General features: G+C 39.9%; 1 protein-coding gene across 1 annotated transcript in view; it reads left to right on the top strand.

The window, feature by feature from the left end:
* The window catches only part of C1R (complement C1r), a 57,926-nt gene that overhangs the window by 24,454 nt on the left and 18,179 nt on the right, over window positions 1-15,293 (top strand). The window contains exons 4-9 of the mRNA XM_085619884.1: window positions 3,483-3,626; window positions 3,706-3,902; window positions 5,207-5,354; window positions 6,458-6,579; window positions 7,688-7,766; window positions 13,564-13,704. Coding sequence (XP_085476010.1) covers window positions 3,483-3,626; window positions 3,706-3,902; window positions 5,207-5,354; window positions 6,458-6,579; window positions 7,688-7,766; window positions 13,564-13,704 — 831 coding nt within the window. The remainder of the gene's footprint in view (window positions 1-3,482; window positions 3,627-3,705; window positions 3,903-5,206; window positions 5,355-6,457; window positions 6,580-7,687; window positions 7,767-13,563; window positions 13,705-15,293) is intronic.

The following is a 15,293-nucleotide window of genomic DNA, read 5'->3' on the forward strand; positions in this document are numbered from 1 at the left end:
CGGAGCCGACCATCGACAAGAGTGAACCAACATTTCACTGACTCAACGACATCAGCATTGATCTGTGGTGCCGGCACTGCCCTAACGTCACCTCCCTTCCGGTAAGGACCGAAGCCACCCCCTGCCTGCATCTGCATCCAGGGCCCCGCCGCATCTCTTTCTCCTGAAGAAAGGAACCGGCGCAACAACGTGCCACACGACATCACAGATCCCTGACGCCGAGAAGAGCCTTTTTTGTTTTCCTGAAGGTACTGTCCCGAGAGAGTCTAATTGTGACTCCGGGCCCGACGCTGCGCTCCTCGTAGGTGGGCTGTACCCCGAGAACATTTTTGTGCGTTGAAGCGATAACTCCTGTTTGGGTTATCTGTTGCAAGAGACACTTAAAAGCTAAACCCTATTTTTGAGTAACCGTAAAGCATATTCGTACTGTGGAATCTTTCGCCGTTAAGGTCTTGTGTTAATTATATAAAGCTTACTTATTTCTGATACATCCCGGTGTGGTGTCCGTTTGTAGTGGTTGATCCATATTACTGTATGTGTTCACAAATGCTTAACACACTGCCTATGAGATAAGCCTGCCTGCTCATGCCAAGCTACCAAGGGGGTGAGCAGGGGTTATCTACAGCGTGTAACTTCCTTGACCTGACATAGATGAAGGGTCCCTACTTGACAAAGGTACATATCGTTGCCAATTAGAGACTCCGGGTTCTAACAGAGAGTGAGTCCAGTATGATGCTGTTTGATGAGACGGCTAAAGGAAGACGAGGAATGTCTCATTGGCTGGGCAGATTCAGTAACTGATGGCATACTTGATATCATGGAAGATGAATGGATGAAAGCTTTAGAGCAGATGAGGATTTGGGAAAGGTCATGGAGTTGGTTGTTCATGGATGACCACCTGAAAGATGTTTAATACAGTTTTTGCTATTATAGTCGAAATTTTTTGTCAAAATATCTTTGCAAACTATATTTGAGCATTAGTAGTACATCCTGACATGAATCTCACTTAAAAGCATTTACATGCTGACTTCAATTGGTGGGCTGTCCAGACACAGACATAGAGGTAAAGATTAGATGTTCACCTGAATATATAAATAGTAAATTTGTTCCTTGAAAAATGCAGCATATCCAAGTGGGCTGTGAGGTAGGGCTGCAGTAGATTCTTTAGAAGAGCTATGGAATATCGAGTGCGGAATATCAACTGACCAACATATAGCAGCCAAAAAATCAAGCACCAAAATATGGACAAGGTAAGTATATAATTGTAAAGAATAGGTTTACTTTACTTAACACCAAAAATATCCACTTGGGCGATATATATCGTCAGGATACGTTGATGGGAGTTAAGAATAGGTAATTAATACTTACATATATGCAATTACCAATATTTTGGACCTCAGTATTTTAAATACAATATTCTGGTACATCGATATTCCCTACTCGATAATGGGGACTACAACTGATTCTTTTTTCACAACAATCCATTCATTCCCAAAATAAGGTAAATAGACTGCAGTTCTAGTTGACTAAAGCAAGTGTGCAGGTCAGGTTTCTACTTGAATCACACATGGAGAACATAGTCATGGTTTTCACTGGCTGTTTTCTAAAAGAGGATTTTTCTAGAGAGATTTCTTTCAAACAACAGTGTTCATTGCACTTGATAAAAATGTCACATGACTTGAAGAAGAGATGTCAATAATGGTCTTAGTTCACACTCAAGTGTATAGTTTGGTGGAGAGCATTAATAGGTTGGTGCCCTGGTGTGTCCATGAGTAGTTGCTTATAGGAAGTCTTTAGTTGAGTCTCTTTGTTCAATGTTACATGGGCTTATCACAACACAACACATTCCACCACATACACCTTTAGAGCTTTTGAGGTGGAGGCAGTGGTGCTCTGTCTTGTGTCTGGGCTGAATAGAGTAAATCAATAACGTTTGACTACGCATGGGTTCTGGCAATCGAGGAAAGGTATTAGAGAGGGTCAGTTTTCCTGGGTGATTTGGCTTGGGTGAAGGCTCCACAAATGGTGCAGATGAGATTATCTAAGTTCTTTCATTCTAGCGAGGTTGAGTAGGTGACTGGTAACAGAGGCCATGATTCCAAGTCGGCTGGAACTTAAGGGTATTTACTGCACCCTGTGAATACCAGTTATCACTGGTAAATACTGCCTCTTAAGAGTTTGTTTTCTCTGACACAAAGAGGGAAATTCCATACATCTGCGAATCTACCTCAAATTCATCCGGGTATGGTAGGGTGGTAATTACCGCAGATCTCAGTGTTGCGATTCCTGCAGAACTGGACATGTACAGGGAATGGAATTTACCAACCCACTTGAAATCACAAACAGGTTGTGTGCGTGGTTTGTGGTAGGGTATTGGGATATCAGGGAAGATTCTCACATTGTCACACCTGGAATTTGTGGGTGGTGCAATAGATATCGGAAAACGTATGGGCCTAGGGATAGTACAGGATAATAATTGAGAAAGCAGAATGCCCATCAGGTTTAAACAATAGTTTTTTCCTCCGAGTGTTTTAATGTTCAGTTTTCCAGTCATGCTGGCTTGTTGCTCCTGGAACAGCTACATGGTTTTCCTTGTTTGTGTTTTTTCTTACTTTGTTGTTATTGTGTGTGTCGCCAGGCCTACTGTTTTGTGTTTATGTTGTTTTGTTTCTAAGGGGTTTCAATTATGCCTGGATTTTACTTTAATGCCACTTTCTTTGAGATAATACTATTTTAATATATAAAAGATGGAATGTTTTGTGTATCTGATGTACAGTAGACGAGGAATGGGTCATCTGAGTTGTTGGCTTCTACAAGTCGTTTTTCAACTAATTATTTTTCAACTAATAACTATTTTTCAAGTAACAAGTTCTAGGCAGGATTCCCTCCTTTTTAGTTTGTATGTGTCAGAAAGGACCAACAACATGCAAAATAATTTTGATTCCACCCCAAAGGACAAGTCCAATCTGACTTGGAAGGCCACTTCCCCTTTGGATGAGAACACAGCAAATCCTGTTCCATTACAAACCTATTAGAACTCACTGACATGTTCCTTGAACTTTTAGCATAAGAAGCTTGGGACCCACACCCAGGCATCTCCAGCCCAATGATGAAGATTCAGTCAACAAGTCAACAAGTGATGAATGAAAACACCTCTTAATCTTCTAGGATTGCCAGTCTGCGAGAGCAAGGCTAGGTTGGAGGCTTTTCTTTAAACATGACCCTTATGATTACTGAGCTGCACACTTTAGGGCATGTCCAAGATTGATATGTATGTGGGCCTTTCCTCCTGAAATGTCACAGATTCACCCATGCTATTTCTCATTCTAAAATACTACTATTTTCAGTGCTGGTCCATCTCACCTCACTCTTCCCTTTTCACCTCACATTCTGTCCACCTCCAGTCCACCTTTCTGTTTTCTCTATCAGTCTCTCCTTCAATGCCGTAATCTCCTAATCTTCTGACTCCATTTACCCTGCAGACCTTAATGAGTGCACCCAGACCACTGATGATGAAGCCCCAGCAGAGCCGTCCTGCAGTCACATCTGCCACAACTATGTAGGAGGCTTCTTTTGCTCCTGTCGCCCAGGTTTCCAGCTGCAGAGTGACAGGAGAACTTGCCAAGGTAAAAACATAGGCCACAAACCACATCTACCCTTTGGATCTTGTGTGGTCTGTTGTAATTATTAACCTCTGTCTTCTAGTTGATTGCAGCAGTGAGCTATACACTGAGGAGTCTGGGTTAATCTCCAGCCCAGAGTACCCCCAGCCGTATCCCCCGAACCTCCAGTGCAACTACAGCATCCGCCTCGAGAAAGGGCTGTTTATCACACTAAAGTTTCTGGACACCTTTGAAATTGATGATCACCAGCAAGTGCGCTGTCCATATGACCTTCTGAAGGTGCCTCGAACTGTCCTTTGGATGTGGCTACATAGCATACAAAGCGTTACTGGAGAGAAAGCTGGGACCCACTTTATAAATGTTCATTGTTACATCGGCAGCCAGTACTTTGGGCCCACCCATCACTGTTCACTTCATTGTTCATTTCCCCTTTCCTTGTCTTTAAACAATTTCATTCATTGACTCGCATGCCAGGTTGCTAGTTCTCTTTCCATTCTTCAACTCATCTCTATTGCCATATGTCTTCGCTTTCTTATTTTGTCATTCAGCATCTTTCAGCCTCCTAGTCTTCCTTATGTACAATCGCCAGTGGCTTCCTTCTTAGTTCATACACATGATCCTAATGCTTTTTTTCATCAACCACTAGCCCTTTCAATTTTTCATACATACAAATCTCCCATTTACCTCAATCAATCATTAATTTTATGTCTCACCTAATCTAAGCCCTCTTTCTGTTTCTGTGCTTATGTACCTGCCCATCCTTCCCTCATTTCTAGATTCACCTTCATTTTTTCATGTCAAGCAATCCTTCTATTTCTTCAGTTCATCGAAATTCATTTTTTTCAATTTTACATTCATAACTTGTTCCTTTTATCCAAGACGTCTCTTTCTAAACATTGGTTCAACACTTCTCCATTATTGTATCCAGCTAAATGCTCTATATTTTTTCCTCCAGCAGTCCTTCCTCCCACTTTCTTGTGTTGCATACATTTATTGTGGTTTACTGTTATCATTTAAATCATATTCTTTTTTCCAGGCATCCATCACCAACCCCTTACATTTTCCTTCTAGAAGTCTATCCACCCATACATCCAAATCCCTTTTACAGTGTTCATCACGTCCAACCATTTTATTTGTGCACTCTTCTTTCTCCCTTTGATTAATTTGTTTACACGCACACAAAAGTTCTCTTTTTTCCTATTAAGCAGGACATTGGTCCATCCTTTCAAGTTCATTTTGTCCATCTACACAACCTCTTGACCCTTTTGTATCCTTCCATTCAATGTACCTGTGTCTACTTAGGAGTCTTCCCTTCTATCATACAGAACATTAATTCATCCTGCTATCATTCACTCTGTTAATCCATTCAACAATCCACTTTGCTCCCTTTCTCCTTCCATCAGTTGTTGTTTTCCAGTATTTGAAAATTTAAATAGTTTGGCATTGGTCCAGCAATTTTCACTTTGGTCTGTTTTCTTATTGCAATCTCTCTGCCATAATCATATTATTTGAGTCCCTTACCAAAGTTTTTCCAGGCACACATTGCAGTAGAGTGACCCAATATGCTACCTTCTGTACCCTAGATACAGGCTGAAGAACAGGAAATTGGTACTTACTGTGGCAGGAAGAGCCCAGGGCTCATCCACACCAAGACCCACACTGTTGACCTCATCTTCACGACGGACGACTCTGGTGACAGCCGTGGCTGGAAAATCCGCTACACTTCTGAGAGTAAGGCTACTGTCTCTGCCACAACATTGTTTCTGCTTCCTTACTTCATGACAGTTTTCAAGCTTATGTCTCAGCAATACTCTTGCATGCTATGGGCTTTCGAACATAAAATCCCAACAAAAAACTTCTCCTTCTCAAGTGGGTTGTTTGAAGGTTTTGAAATATATTTCCACCTTTATCCCAACAAGGATTGTTCCAGCCCATTTTCATGATATGAACAGTCTGATGAATTTATGCAGAATTTGCAAATCCCATGCAGACTCACGTCTTCGGCTGTTTGGGTCCATATTACAGGACTTTCAGTCAGATATGGAGAGAATTGAGTCAATTTTAGATACAAGTTGTTAATGGTATACAGGATGTGGAGCTAACTTGTGCAATTTGGAAATTAAGTTTAGCAGATCAATTACTGGCTGGGGAACAGCGAGACCATAAGTCTCACTGGCCCAAATTTGGAATCCCTACCTCTTTGCAAAATTGTATGATCGCAGGTAAATAGCTGTGAGCGAGATCTGCTGTCTGCTGAATCAGGGATAAGATAGATGCACTCCAGCATTGAAAGCAATTGACTAGTGTGGCCAAAACTACAGAATATATGACGTTACATCGCAGTGTTTACACAGCGATACCTTTACAACGCAGGCATCACAACGCAAGTCGTTACAACGACTTGCGCTGGAGGGCGCTGGACTTAGGAATAGTATGATTTACTATTCCAACTCCATTCTACGTACAGTAGGGAAGGTGTTGGAATAGTAAATCATACTATTCCTTAGGTTGGAGCGCCATCCAGCGCAAGTCATTGTAATGACTATCGTTGTAATACCTGCGTTGTAAAGGTATTGCGGTGTAAACACCGCGATGTAACCGATGTTTGCAAAAACTATAATATGCAATATGTTTTCTGGTTTACAACTCTGCCGTCACATCCAAATAAAGCAATCTCTAAAGTGTCAAACTACATTACTAAGGTCTCCAGGCTGCCGGAACACAGAAATGAAGTCTAGCATGTGGTATGCTTGAGATATGAATAGTGTTGCTTATTTTCACCTGTACTTGAAAGCCTGCTCTTACACCTAGCTCTCTTGTGTTCCTGTCTAAAGGGGTCAGCTGCCCGCAGCCTGTCCCGCTTGATGAGTTCAGCATCATCAAGCCTCAGATTGCAGATTACCGTTACCAGGACTATATCATCGTGAGCTGTAAAACTGGGTACAAGCTCATGGAGGTGAGTCATCGGCACAGATGCTGCCCTGTCTGGTCACTCCGTCTTCCGGTCCTGACTGATCTACTTGTCTTATGTCTGTATTGTACCTTTCTTCTTCATGGCTTGTTTCAGAGAACGTCATTTACCTGCCTTCCCTCTGGCTCATCTTTTCTTTTCTTTTCTATTCTTCTATTCCATTCTCCTCTTCCTATATTCTGCATGGTTTACTTATTGGCTCCTACCTGTTACTCTCATCACTCTATCTCACCTCCATTCATCTTTCTTCTCTATCAAATCCATTTTACCTATTTTACTCTACCTCTCCATAATCCTTCTTTTCTTTTTTCTTCTTTTTCAACCTTAATGGCTATCTCTCTATTCTTTTATTCCTTCTCTATCTGACACTTATTTGTATTTGTTTTTCTTTTATCTTTCTCCCTAAGTTTTGTTTTGTCAGTCCTCTTATCTCAATATGGTTTGTAGGAAACTGGGCCCTCTTTGTGGTCCCAAACTAAACAAATAAAGCACCCACGGAATTCTGGGCCTCATTACGACTTTGGCGGTGCTGCCTCTGCTTTGTGCCGACACAGCACCGCCAAAGCCGTGCATGGGCTGCCTGCCAGATTACGAGTTCAACTCGTGTCTGGCGGGCTTTTCTTTTGCTGTTCCCACGGCAGTGCCCTGAAAACAGACACCATATTGGTAACAGAAAAGCAGTTCCAGCATGGCATGGACTGTGAAGTCCATGCCGTGCTGAAGCTTGGGGTTTCATGCAAACAGGGGGGGGGGGGGCATATGTTGTGCTCCCCTGAATGCATACCCATGGCGGCAGGGGTATGAGTGCCCTTTAGAGCCCCTTTTTTTCCTCACCACCAGCCTTTTTATGGCAGGCTCACTGCCATCCTATTTTCTCATGTTCTTTTGTCCCTCTCTGTTACATTTTCATCTAATTTGCTCTTCATTTTCTCCACTGAGACACTGGCCCCCTATTCTCCTTCCTTCTTTGTTGACTCATCTCAAATCTCCAATCTCTACTAACAAACTTGATGACAGATGAAGAACACCTGTGGCTAAATTCTCCTTTTTCAAATTCGCCCATTGCTTCTCATGGAAGTTCTTCTTCTTCTAGAATGATGTAGAGCTGAGATCCTTCACGGCCATCTGCCAGAACGATGGGACATGGCACAGAGATCTCCCTCGGTGTGAAAGTGAGTGTACACAATATTGTTCCTCCTCCTTTTGCCGGCACCAAAATCAACTCACAGCTGATGCAACAAACAGACAACACAAGTTTTAATGGACTTGAAGATCACAACCAGACATGATTGTTCTCTGTGGACTCCATATAGCCACATTCATAATCATGGGCTTTCATGTCACAAAGGGAGAGTTTTTACCATATCAAACAAGAACTGTGTGCTCGCCCAGCTCCATGGCCCATGCACCAATAGTGTAAGTAATGGACAAAAAGACCCTGGCTGTCTGTTAAATGTTCTGTCATGTATATATACATACTACACTGGCGACAATAGTGTCTGTGTAGTGGAGGGATAAGACAGATTTTTCATAGGAAAAATGTTTTTGTTTACTTAATACTTTGGCATTGTTTGATGATATCTGCACAAAACTTTCCCACAAAAAGTTCTCTAACGTTGGCTTCATCATAGAAAGTTTTGTGCCAATCCGTCGAGCATTGACAAAGTGTAATAGGGTCGGGGGGAACAAAAGTGCAATTTCTGATTTCAGTTCCCATGGGAAGTTTTGCCCTGTTGTAGAGAACGGCATTACATTAAAATTGTCACAAAGTTAGAACTTTACTCAAGGACTGTGCTTTTGTTGATTTCATGTTAATCTATTTAGTAGCTTTTGAGAAATCAGCATCACCCACCCCGCCTCCATACTATGGTCTGGAGAGGGGGACCACACGCCTCCCTCCCCATTCAAAATGAAAGTGGTCCCCAAGGATGGGGTTCCTGGGCCTTAAAATGGCTCGGGGAGGGGGCCGCACAACCCCCTCTGCATAAATATTGAGCTGATCCCCAACCCCTGGCCCACCCTGAAGGGACCCCATTGGAAATAAAGATTTAAAAAAAAATACCTTTAATGCAAGATTCCTCAATCACATACCTACCTACCTAGGTCCTGTGAAATACTCCAGTGGTATCAGGATTGGAAAATCTGGCACAGAATTTGCGAGTCCTATAAAATAAAAATACAACCTGTCAGTAATCCAGGTCTTGGGGCTAACCCACCTCCCCACATGGCCTTCAGTTCTGCACAGCAGGAGTTGGCCATCAGCAGCTGTGAGTTGGTACACAGGCCTGGCATTGCAGCCACGTGCATCAGGTATAAGCCATCCTATATGGGCTTGGAGCAGGCCCTAAACCCAAGCCAAGCCCTACAGTCAACCCCTGCTACAGATTGGCTGCAAGGGCTGTGCTCAACCCTACTAAGCACTGGCAAAAAATTCATAACAGAGGTTGGCTGCACACAGTGACCAGGGCACAGGAAGATGTTGTATGTAGTATCGGGGGATTTGTGAACCCCTAGGCAGACTTCTTGGATCTTGGAGCTGTGCTGGTTATGGTTATGAGTGACTACAGTCCATGATTTGCAGAACAGATCTACAAACCATAACTTAAATACCAAATGTATTATGCTCTCAAAATATTTACACCAATAAATAGCAACACCTAAAAGTAAAATGTAATTCAATAGCAATGCATACTCTAACAATTAAATAAGGCTATATCCAGATTTGTCTCTTTCATAGTGTGAAGGGTATTATGATATTGAATCTCATCTTTAAGATTATTTATGTCATTTCCAATAACATTGGTCACATCAAGGGAGAGGTTATGGACATTGCATTTGTTTTTTGAGTTATGGTTTGCTTGTCTGTTGTGTGAGTTCGGAATTGCATTCCTGACTATAACGTGTGATTTCCAGATGGTTTTCACTTTTAATTCACAGCCATAACTCCACGTTAATTGTGTTTTTCAAATGAATGTATATGGCTCTCATGCAGTCAAGTGGCTGCTTGAGACTCTTACACAGAGAAGGGGATACAGAATGGGGATGCAGACCATCACAGAGTAGCAGCAGCAATAGATAAGTGGTCCTATGAAGTCTGTCAAGGTATTTATCTGGGGAATAATGTAAATAATTATTTTAACAGGTGTGTTTGGAGGCTTTCCTAAACTCTTACCATCTGTAATTTCAGGCAGAGTTTGGTAGGATATATTTACATGGACTGACCTCCTTCCAAAACCTTTGTATGGGACCAGGAGAATGGTGGGTTTGTTTTGGGTATCTGATCTAAGGCATCTCACTGGTTTGTAAGGTGCTTGGGAAGATAGTAGGGGGAATGGCCATACTAGATTTTGTGATATAGACTTGCCTTTTTGAATCTGGATCAGACATGTCCTTTTAAAGTTAACCCGAACAATGATCCAATGAAGTGTTAGCAGGCCTACTGTGATAAAGTCAATGCATTTGCGGCAGAGGATGAGGAAGTCCACAAATGTCTACATCCATTGGAGTTTGACCATCAATAGATGCTACTGTAGGAGTCATTTTGGACAAAATATTTAGAAGAGGGTGAGCAGCCTTTTATGACAAAGAGATGGAAAAACACTGTTCTTTTCATGCCATAAACCAGAGGAGTGAAATGGAGGCTATCATCAAGGGTGGCTCTCAGGTTTCAAACTAGGAATATGTTTAGGTATGTCCGTTGATGGTAGTCCAGTCAAGTAAACAGGAAGTTGGCTCTTCCATGCTCAGTGTCAGCTTATGTACTGTATGTGATGCAGGAAGACAGAGCCAGTTTTGATGCATTTGTCTTTGGACTTGAGTTAGTCATTCCAAGACTTGTCAGTGAGGACATGCTGTAATAAACAGTCTAACATGAATCTGGGTATCATCAGCACCCACGTGCAAGCCCTGGTTGTAGCTGCTAAGGATAGCAGCAATGGATATCAAGTAAACAAATGAGAGAGAAGATGTTTATGGTCACACCTTGGAAATTCTAATGGAAATGTTGAGGGTGGGATGGTGGATTGATGCTAGTTTGATCTGGTGAGACCTGTTTGATATGAAAGAGCTCAGTCAATATAAGGCCATATCACTGATTCTGCAAAATAAAACAACCATTCTGTAGTGTTATGTGGTCAATTGTAGTGAATGTTGTAGAGAGGTCAAGGAGGAGTAAAACCCAGGCCTGGCTCTTGTATATGGACCTGACTTCTTTTTATAAATTTTAATTTATAATTCTTTAAAATATATATTAAATATATTGAATAAAAACATACGTTTGATTTAAAAAAAGTAAAAAAATATTTAAATGACAAACATTTAAAAAAAAAAATTAACATATATTAACATTACATTTAATAAGTTAAAATAGTTATAACGTTTTTGAAATATAAATGTGAAATTTTAATTGGTGATGAGGGTTGTCTCTTTTCAAGTACAGAATCTCGACTGAAAGCCATTGAGTAGGTAGCTATTTTTCTGTGCGGGTGGGGAGAAGTACAATAGCACTGCTTTAACTAATTGCTCTTTGCATAATCGAGTATGGATTGTGCTGTATTTGTGCATTATCACTGGGCCGCCATTTGCTTTTTCAGCAATGAAGGCATTATGGTATGATTTAAATCTTGGAGAGCAATCTAAGAGCTATGGTCAAGTCACCTGACTGTGATATGCACAACAGCATATAGGCATTTGTTTTCTTAAATAAGTGCCTCTTTCGAACCTCATTAGGTGCTGTGAACGTCATGTGAGCTGCGATCAATTTTGATTTGTAAATCCACTTTTCCAAGTTTGAACTATGTTGATTCATGAGCCAGAGCTTATCTGAGAACTATGTATTGTTTTATGCTTTTTGCACATTAGGCCACAACTAGGAGGGACACAATTTATCCACCATTGTGGGAGGCAGAATGTTATTGCTTGGGTGAGAATAGAGACAAATAAATAAAGGTTTGTAGAGTGACCCAGAGCACTTGTACTTTTAGAGTGATGAACAATCACTGAAACTCATCCCCATGCCTGTAGACTATGTTTTTGATGAACATTATGTAGACACTTGAAAAGATTAATCTCATCTGTCCACTTCTCACCATATTATGGTGACTGAATGGATGGACCATATGTTCCTTTTCAGTCTTGTACACTATTTGGGGTAGGACAGGTCCAAGGCAACAGGAATCCCCTCTTTCTTTGTCTCTTTTCTTTCTTTCTTATGAGGTGGGGACGGTCTCAAAGGGCTTTGTGACATTCTTCCTTCACTTTCACCATGTAGTGGGGACAGACTTGTGCAACATGTGTTTCTTCTCTTATTGTTACTCTGTGTAGTGAGGAAAGGCTTGATAAACCATATTTATTTATTAATACTTGAAGGCATTACTGTGCTTTACAGAGAGCAAATAGCAATGCATTTATCTGCAGAGATCTGAATGTAGAATCAGCGATCTGGATCAATTTTCAAGGTGTAACCAAAGGAAATTCATCAGAGTCAGCGCAGGTGGCTAAGTTGTGTTTGAATATCTTTCCTAGAGAAAGGAAATTGTGTAGGAAATGCAGATTGGATTGAATGACTGGTTAAGAACTGCCTGATTCTAAATCTTGCTTCCAAGAGCAGGAGTTGTTAATCCTGAGGCCAAGCAAACCAACAGATATGTCAGATAGGTATGTTGATTAATTTTAGTTTTTTAAGCTAGCCATTGAGAAATCGAATTGAAAACAACTATAAGGGGCAAAATATAATTGACGGACACTCACTGGTACTGTGTTGCTAACATCCAGGTGGAAATATTATTAGAGCAGGATGTGCAGTTTTAGTTGGATAGGTGGTAACATGTTTCATTTTCTTTAGAGGGTGACAGTGGCATCTTCTGTCCTGAGTTCATTTCAAATAGTGGGATAAGGTTTCTGATGTACTTGGAGTGATGTGGAGACATTTGGTAATATGGGAGTTTAGCGCTAAGAAGTTGTCTTGTATCCCTTTTTGTAGTTTACATACAAATAAACAAAGAGTGAGGATATCATCTCGGGGCAATATTTCCAGATATAATGATCTATTCTCAACATTTTGAGAAATAGAGAGTACCCGCTGCTCAAACACCAAGATCAGTGGTTCAAGATACAGGGTGAGATGGAAATAGGTGCCAGCATGGAGCCCAGAGGAACATCACATGACTATGCTGCCCTTCCTGAGGTTTTTTGTCTACTCTTTAGTATTTGAAAACGGCTGCTCAAGAAAGTATGGAGCTAGTTCAGGGCTCAGCTTTGAATGTCCGTTCAATGCCCAAATGTTGCTAGTAACCTTCATTGATTAGCTGTGTCATGAGCTGCTAATAGAACAAGAAGGACAGTTTTGCAGGAGTCTAAAAAATCTACAATTATGAGTGTCTGTCTCTCTTCTGTATTCAGGGCAGAACACAGATTAACAGATCATAGGTAGGTGTTTGTCATTGATGTGGGGGTCTACTGTCTATGTTACACCATGTGGTGGGAAAAGCCTCCATTCTACCTCGTTTGCACCATGTATTGGGACAAGATTGATGCACCATGTGTTCCTTCTTCATGTTTTCTAATATGCTATGGGGACAAGTTTGAGTGATAATGAGATCTCTTCTGTCTTTATTACACCATATGATGGGATTAGACATGACTTGGCTATAATGACACTTATAACATTATAACAAACAATTTATACATGTTATGTTCTACCTCATGCTGGTTTGTAGTATCACCAATTATCAAATTGTACTTAATGCAGCAAAAACAACACTTTTACCAATTCTCCACAAATAAAAAAAATAAAAAAAACTGGAAAATTGACTAATTTTATGAACAAACAGTGTTTGACATATGAAATTACACACCACAAAAAGAGTAGATTTAATTGACTATACGAAGTCTAACTATACTTTCTCTGAGTGCTGATGTTTTTAAATCACAAGGCACATGCTTAAACAAACAAATACTTTTGTCTTTTAGTCGTGAGCTGCATGACGCCTCAGGAGTTGACCAACGGAGTATACAAGTATCAGACGAAACCAGACGTCAACGCGTACCAATCTGTGATTAAATACGAATGCAATGAGCCATACTACAGAATGGTGAAACACAGTGGGGAGGGTAAGTGGCTCTATAATACGCACATCTATGATGAACTCTGGGCGCGCAGTGCACACCAGAATCATGAGATTGAAGAAAATTATCTAAAAGTATGATTGGCCAATGAGCATCCTGATTGCAAGCTGATCGGCACTTAAAGTTGGTGCAATATTATACATGTTTAGGATCCAAAGGGTTAAAACAAGAACTAGATTCAAAGTTCATTCTCTAATGGTTGTCACCCAGAACCAAAGCACGTTTTACAAAAGGGAACATTAGGAATGTGTGATAAATAGTAGAGGAGGTCATGAAAATCAGTTTGGGTGGGGAAAAGCATGTGGGCAGATGCTACATCATATCCCAGAAAAGTTTTCTCCTTTACATCATGGTACAATTTGCGCTCCCTTCAGTGTTGACTGTAGAGTGAACACTACAGTCAACACTAAGGGGAGCGCAAATTGTGCCCAGGAGAAAATGTTTCTGGATTATGATGTAGTGTCTGGCCACACCCTTTTCCCTGCCAAGCAGATTTTCATGACCTCCTCTACCATTTATCACATGTTCCTAATGTTCCCTTTTGTAAAAAATTGCATTCTGGCCCATTGATTACACCTCACAGCCCCAGCCAGAGAGTACGGCCCGGGTGCAGAGAGTACGTCCCAGGTGCGGATATTCCAGCCCGACTGTGGACATAAAGATACGACTTGCAAATGATCTCTGTGAATACCCAAAGTCGTAAAGCTAGACTTGTTTGAGATTACCTTTGTGAATTGGCCCCATTGTTTTTTAAGTGTTGTTTTTAATTTCATAAAAAATATTGATTTAGAAAATGTATGTAACATCATTTCTAAATGTTATTTTGTATGTAATTTGTTGTAGTGTGTTTGATTCTATATGGTTATTAATTGCGTTTATTTGTGTTTTTGTATGATAATTTATTAATTATGAAATTGTTGAAATTTACCTTTTTAGCTAATGTTTAAACATAATGGATTTACAATTTGTTTAGCAAGGTGATATTGGGTTCTTAGGGGAAAAGGGTGGGGAGATTTTTAAAAAGTGGTTGTTTTAATGGTATGTCAATTAATATTGTAAAATGTTTACATTTATTCTGTTACATTAATAATTTTAATAAATGATCATTTATAATTCACTAAAATATATATGAATTATATTAAATTAACAAATAGTGATTTTGTTTTAAAAAGCAAAATAAATATTTACATTACAAACTTTTTTGCATTAAAATATATAACCATTACATTTAATAAAGTAACATAATAAAACAAATGCTATAAACATTTTATATTTAAAACATTTTGTGGAAAGAATCATCATAAATAAAATAGTTTAAATATTTTTTATGTTGAAATTTGTCATTGTAAAATAATTTTTTCCAAAGATTGTTTTTTAAAAAAATTGGTTTTATATAGATTTTAATTTTATGATTGTTAATTATGGATTATGAGTTCATTTTTTATTTTATGGTTCAAAGTTTTGGAATGGTATTAAATATATTATACATATATTAATTATTATTAGTGATAACACTAATATTTCATATGTTAATGTTTAAAAATTAATATATAGTTTTTTAGTTTTGGTTAGTC

Source organism: Triturus cristatus, chromosome 7, assembly GCF_964204655.1.
Source record: "Triturus cristatus chromosome 7, aTriCri1.1, whole genome shotgun sequence".
Lineage (NCBI taxonomy): Eukaryota > Metazoa > Chordata > Amphibia > Caudata > Salamandridae > Triturus > Triturus cristatus.